General features: G+C 44.3%; 1 protein-coding gene across 2 annotated transcripts; it reads left to right on the top strand.

Annotated features, from left to right (window-relative positions):
• The first annotated feature begins 594 nt into the window (after positions 1–594).
• On the top strand, positions 595–5,388 carry LOC136476264 (ethanolamine-phosphate cytidylyltransferase-like). 2 transcript variants are annotated; one of them, XM_066474034.1, is made up of 10 exons: positions 595–728; positions 2,016–2,420; positions 2,654–2,889; positions 3,050–3,207; positions 3,887–3,958; positions 4,071–4,138; positions 4,272–4,389; positions 4,516–4,575; positions 4,654–4,776; positions 4,859–5,388. In XM_066474034.1, exons 2-10 carry the CDS (start codon positions 2,050–2,052, stop codon positions 4,928–4,930), a joined length of 1,278 nt encoding a protein of 425 aa, XP_066330131.1. In that variant the 5' UTR covers positions 595–728; positions 2,016–2,049; the 3' UTR covers positions 4,931–5,388. The 2 variants fall into 2 exon arrangements, with proteins under 2 accessions (XP_066330131.1, XP_066330132.1); XM_066474035.1 differs by lacking the exon at positions 3,887–3,958.
• Positions 5,389–6,000: the final 612 nt, after the last annotated feature.

Genomic DNA, 6,000 nt, shown 5'->3' with positions numbered 1-6,000 from the left:
GCGGAGGAACCCGCCTTTGGCGGCGCTGGAGGCCGTGCCGCGCTCACGTGCTCATCCGAACGCGATCGAGGAGGGGAGGAGGAGGAGGAGGAGGGTGGGGGAGGGGAGGGTGCCGGCGCCGGTGGTGCAGGATGCGCTGCGGACCCTCGGACGGCGGCGGCGGCGGCGGAGCCACGCCTTCCCCAACTCCGGCATCCGTGCGTGGCTGTGGTGTAGGCGGCCGCGGGGCTCCAGATCCGGCACTCACGCGCTGCAGCAGGGAGCCCGCGGAAGCAGAGCCCGCTCCCGGTGCCAGGCGCACGCTGGTGGAGGAAGGGAAGAGGACGCTCTGCTGCGTCCGCTGGTGGAGAAGAGAGGATATGGGTCACGGTACCTTTTTACTGTGCGTTAGGCAAACCGGAAAATACCTCCTGTGTTTAGGTTGGATCTGTTGGAGTCGGTCTGGCCACCCATGCTTCCACCGGCCCCCAATTGGCACCACAACCAGACCGCGAGCGAGCGAGCGAGCGAGCGACACACCTCCCCTCTGTCCTCTCCCTCCCCTCCGTCCGGCCTCCCCCCCCACCCTTCTCCTCCTCTCCTCCCTCCCAAAACAAGAGCAGTGACACGCACGCACGCGCGCCACGAGCGGGTGGAACCTCGCCGCCTCCAGCGGCAGATCTCGCGCCCAGCCCTGGTTTCGACGCGAGATCCGCGCCCGCCTTCCGCCGCTCGCCGCCTCCATCTCGGTGCGTCTCCCTGATCCCCGCTGTCTTCAGGTTGCGCGCTCGCGCTCGTCAAATGCAGTGCGGAAAGATCTCTGTTTTTCTTCTCTTCTTTTGGTTCTTGTTGCGATCCCCTTTGATCTAATGCCACCGCCTGCCAGCTTGTCGTTCACGGAAAGAAAATTCATTTTTTTTTCTTTCCCGCGGTGTCATTTGTATGGCGATTCACGTGAGTGACGATGGAATTGGGATCACGGCCGGCCGGCCGGCCGGGAGATTGCATTTTGGTGGTCCGGCTCTTCGCGGCGCTGTAAACGGGATTCCGGGTGGTTGGAGCGTGAATTCGAGCTGGTGTTTTTGCCTTTCTCCAACCGTCTTCCCGTACTCCGGACTCTACTGGAACGTCGAATCTCTATAGATTCTATCTGCTGCCTGCTTAGCTGGCTGCAGTGCTCAACTTGAGGCGTAGTGGTTGCGATGGGAATCAGATTCTCTCCCGGGCATGTTTGCTAAGTTGCTGGGAAACGAAGCCTGACACGTATACTCCAACTACAATCATATTCTCTCCCGCGTGTCAATGACAGGGAGACGAATAGTAATGGCGTTCTTCAGAAACGAAGAAGTTATAATGGCATAGATCCAATTAACCCTTGATTCTTTGGTTGCTGACGGACAGGACAGGATGCTGGAGACGGATTCGTTTGTGAATTCCCTCGCTCACCGTATTCTTCTTTCTTATCGCTGTTGCGAATTAGAAGAGCTTGCTCAACCCTACTCAGAGCTGTTATTTTTTCTCCCTTGGAATGGACAAATGAGCTGTGTTTCTTGATGAGAAAGAAGGTGGAATAGTATCTCACGCTAACAGCATGTTTCTAGAGCTCGTCAGTCGTTATGTGTCTTCTTCTAAAAGCAATTCGAGTCCTTTCCAAATTCTCCGCGATCGCCCCTTTGCACAAAAATCTGGTTTTCTAAACTATCTGGTGGTTAGGATTTGGTCAACGTGATGTGATCGTTAAGCACGTTTTAACACATACATCTAATTCTTCGGGTTATATGTCTGCGATCATTCCAACCATCTGTAATTAATATAAGAAGTAGTCAGAAAGGCACGCTTTTCTTCTTTCTTTTTCGAGTCACTTTCTAGGTTTTAAAAATGGCAGTAACCAAGCTGCAAATGCTATTGGTTCCTCCAAATGATGGAAAATGACATGTTTTGTACTGCCTTACTGCATATTATTATATGATGGTTCGTTTGCCACAGAATATGTCAACTAAGTTGGAGTCTCATTTTGATATTCTACTTTTTGACAGAAGCATATACCAGGATTACACTTCCACCTTGAAGATGATGATGGGATTACTAGCATTTGAGAGCCACCAGGGGCTCTGGAGCAGCGGATACTATTCACAGCTGTTTGGAATTGGAGGAGTTATGATCACTCTTACCATTCTTATGTTATCCACGGGCTACTTTGGGGGAATTGGTGCTCCATTTGCTCCGTATTTTTGGCCGTATCTAGGACAAGTTCCAAAGAAGAGGGAACACAAAAGGCCTGTGAGAGTGTACATGGATGGATGCTTTGATCTCATGCACTATGGCCATGCAAATGCATTGCGGCAGGCTAAGTTGCTGGGAAATCAGCTTGTAGTTGGAGTTGTCAGTGATGAGGAGATTGTAGCAAATAAAGGTCCACCTGTCCTTTCCATGGAAGAGAGGTATGGAAGAATTTGATTATTTTTTATTCTGTGAAGCACACAACCTTTTTTCCCAAAAATCCTGTCCATATCAGCTGTACTGTAGCAAACTGAATGAACGGCTGGTTCATCAACATATTTTGATATAGTCTCATATGCATTTAAGTATATTTTCATAATGATATAAACATTTTGGCTTTCATTACCTGAAAAATGCACCATTTTAACTGTGTTTATATTTTTGCTATTTCTAGGTTGACTCTTGTTAGTGGTCTGAAGTGGGTTGATGAGGTCATTCCCAATGCACCCTATGAGATAACAGAAGAATTCATGAATACCCTCTTCAACAAGTACAACATTGATTACATTATTCATGGAGATGATCCTTGTCTTTTACCTGATGGCACTGATGCATATGCGTTAGCAAAGAAGGTCGGGCGTTACAAACAAATCAAGCGAACAGAAGGTGTCTCGAGCACTGATATAGTTGGTAAGGCTTAGTAGCCTCAGTGTTGTTTTGGATGACAGTTTCTCCTGAATATGTTATTCACTACTAAGCATATAATGCATTACTTGAAAAGGCTTTTCAAACTTATTCAAAATACTGTCTTCCGCAATCTTACACGCAAATGATATCCTTTTGTGCATAGGGAGGATACTGCTAACATTCAAGCAGAAAGATGCTGACACTGATTTAAATGTTGCCGTTGCTGAGAAGGCTGGAGAGAAATCAAACGAAGAAGTGAAGAGTCAGCTATCTCATTTTCTTCCAACTTCTCGCCGGATCATGCAGTTTTCAAATGGGCAGGTATGAGCTCTGAAGGTTAAGATCGCTTGGCATTATCACCGTTACATATTTGTCACCTTTTATGAAGAATGGAGGCCACATCCACGCCCAGATTTCCATAAAGGAAATGCGAATAACGTTTAGTGACTAACTTGATCAACTTTTTAGGGTATTTACAGAAAGTGGCTTGGTATAGTATTCTTAGCTAATTAACTAAGGAACTGTTTGTTTTTAGGGATTCTAGAAAGCAGCTTGTAGAACCTGGGTTGTGGAAAAACTAATGTCCAAAATCTGAAGCTGTATGAATTCTAGCTTATGGCCATCTTTATCTTCCTCTCACTATGTTTGTAAGACATGGTGGATAAATATGCGTGCTACAATCTGGAAAAAGCTGTTGGATGGTGGATCGTTGGAGGCAAACTAGATTGTGGGGTTTGGGGCCACAAGCTGGTGGTTTGTTTTAGCTAGGGATTATAGAAACTAATGCCAGAACCTCTAGCTCAAACAACATATACCACACATGTGATGCCTTAATCTTGATCCTTAGTGTGGTATTTCTGCCTTTTCAATGTTGTTTTGTTTGTTACTGATTTCCTGACATCTAGAGTAGTTAATAGGTTTTCATATATAATCCTTTGCTTTAAATCTTCATAATGCCCTTATGTTGCTTTTATTGAACAATATGCTCATATGCACTCAGGCTCCTTCGCCAGTTGCTCGTGTTGTCTATGTAGATGGCGCATTTGATCTTTTCCACGCTGGCCATGTTGAGGTGGCATTTTCTTATTCTCTGCAAATCAGCATACTGTAACTCACATTTTTTTTTCACTAATTTTCTTCATATATGCAATTAAAATTAATAGTATGCCTTTTATTTAATGCAGTTCCTCAGGAGTGCTAGACAACTTGGTGACTTTCTTCTTGTGGGTATCTATGACGACCAGTCTATCAGGTCTTAGTCCTGATCCTTCACTTAGATTTAACAACCAAACTAATTGACTACGAAATAGTATATATCAAGCATATATCAAAAGAGCTTCTTGTTACAAATTGAAATACCAACCTTATAATTATAATTTGTCCAGGGATAGAAGAGGCTGCCGTCCTATAATGCATCTCCATGAGCGTACTCTTAGTGTTCTTGCCTGCCGCTATGTTGATGAAGTCATTATTGGTGCGCCATGGGAAGTTTCTAAGGACATGGTATGTTTGTCTCCATGAGTTCATTAGTATATATATTTTGTCATGCTTGAATTATCAATGTCGTGAGCATGCTGCGATTGTTATATGACAATTTACCCTCATGGTTGTTTTTATACCCTGTTACAGATCACCACGTTTAACATTTCATTGGTTGTCCATGGGACTGTAGCCGAGGGCAATTCAGCTGTAAGTGCTTAGTATCGAAGATAAAACTTGTCGTGATTACTGAAATTCTTGTTGAAACTCGATGTGTGTGTGCTGCAGGGTGAAATTGATCCTTATGCTGTTCCAAAGAGCATGGGCATTTTTCAGACAATCAGGAGCCCGAAATCTATAACAACATTGTCAGTGGCCACAAGAATAGTTGACAATCATGAAGCTTACAAGGTATGCATTGTCATAGCTTGTAGGTTTATTCGGTTTCTTTTTATTGGTGCTAAACATAATTTTCTGGGGCTTATATAAACAGAAGAGGAACTTGAAAAAGAAGGCTAGCGAAGACCGGTACTACACAGAAAAGAAATTTGTTTCCGGAGACTAGTGCTGCATAAGGAGTGTATATTTCTGCCAGCAGTCTGAGGAAATGCATGCGCCACCCTGTACTAATGTTATTCTACAGCAGAGATTGGAACAGATGATCAGCAATAGAAAGGTCATTATGATAGTTTGACAGCCAAGCAATGGTGGGGATGGACCAAGCTAGGGAAGAGAGAAAAACTGTCACATTCTTCTGTTGTTGCCCTTTTAGGAACGCTCACATGACATGAAGAGTTCACATAAATGATTCCTTTTTTTTTGACTTCGTTATCCCTGGAGCCTGGAGGGGATATATATATTTGTAGCAGAAGGCCTTCAGCAAATCATTGTTGTATACTTGTGTGTTATTACTTAACAGCGTGTGTAGTGATTAGCATTGCATACTCCCTGATTGTACCATGGTATATTGAATGTTTATGCTGCTGGAAAAAAGGACCTTGTGATGGTCAGATGTTTAATTTATTTGTTGACAGTCTTGTTTGGTGTTAATCATTTGTTCCTTTGTACTGCAAATTGAATGTATAATTTGATTGCTCAGGGCTAATCAGACAACCTCCAGTCTTTTTGTGAGCTGAGTATGCGCCTGACGTGCCCTGTGTTTTTGGGCTAGTTGACAGACTAGCTAACTCCACGGTGAAAAAAGTAAAATACAACAATGATCGAATTCTGTAGCTAAGGTGCAAAATCATGTATACCTTCAGAAGGATACTGGCTCACAGTTAAATCTTTTGCAATCATCATAGTACTACAGAACTGACGATTAGCATATATTGCAACAGCACGAAGGTCATGCCACCATCGTTTTGTTTTTGTTTGGTTGCCGATGCCTCCTGGGTAGGTAGGTGCTAGAAAGGTTACACCAGCAGATTCAGACAAACATGTACTGTCGTTGTAGGCAAACATTTGTATGTCCACATCAGTCGACGAGCCCCAAGGCAACAAAACCTTCCTAGGGGTCGCCCTTGTGAATGTACTCTATATATTGTGAGTTATTGGGACTTGAGTCCCTCAATGAGAGAGTTACATGTGAGTACACATAGTATCAGTGTAGGTCATTTCGGTTTCTTTATTTTG

The sequence above is a fragment of the Miscanthus floridulus genome, chromosome 8, assembly GCF_019320115.1.
Source record: "Miscanthus floridulus cultivar M001 chromosome 8, ASM1932011v1, whole genome shotgun sequence".
NCBI lineage: Eukaryota > Viridiplantae > Streptophyta > Magnoliopsida > Poales > Poaceae > Miscanthus > Miscanthus floridulus.
This window is presented reverse-complemented; position numbering and strand designations above follow the sequence as displayed.

Excerpts from the sequence above, each read along its gene's own strand:
- LOC136476264 (XM_066474034.1), top strand. The coding sequence starts at position 2,050 with ATGATGATGGGATTACTAGCATTTGAGAGCCACCAGGGGCTCTGGAGC. Across the intron at positions 2,421-2,653 it reads GTCCTTTCCATGGAAGAGAG|GTTGACTCTTGTTAGTGGTC; the intron begins GTATGGAAGAAT and ends TGCTATTTCTAG. Across the intron at positions 3,959-4,070 it reads TCCACGCTGGCCATGTTGAG|TTCCTCAGGAGTGCTAGACA; the intron begins GTGGCATTTTCT and ends TATTTAATGCAG.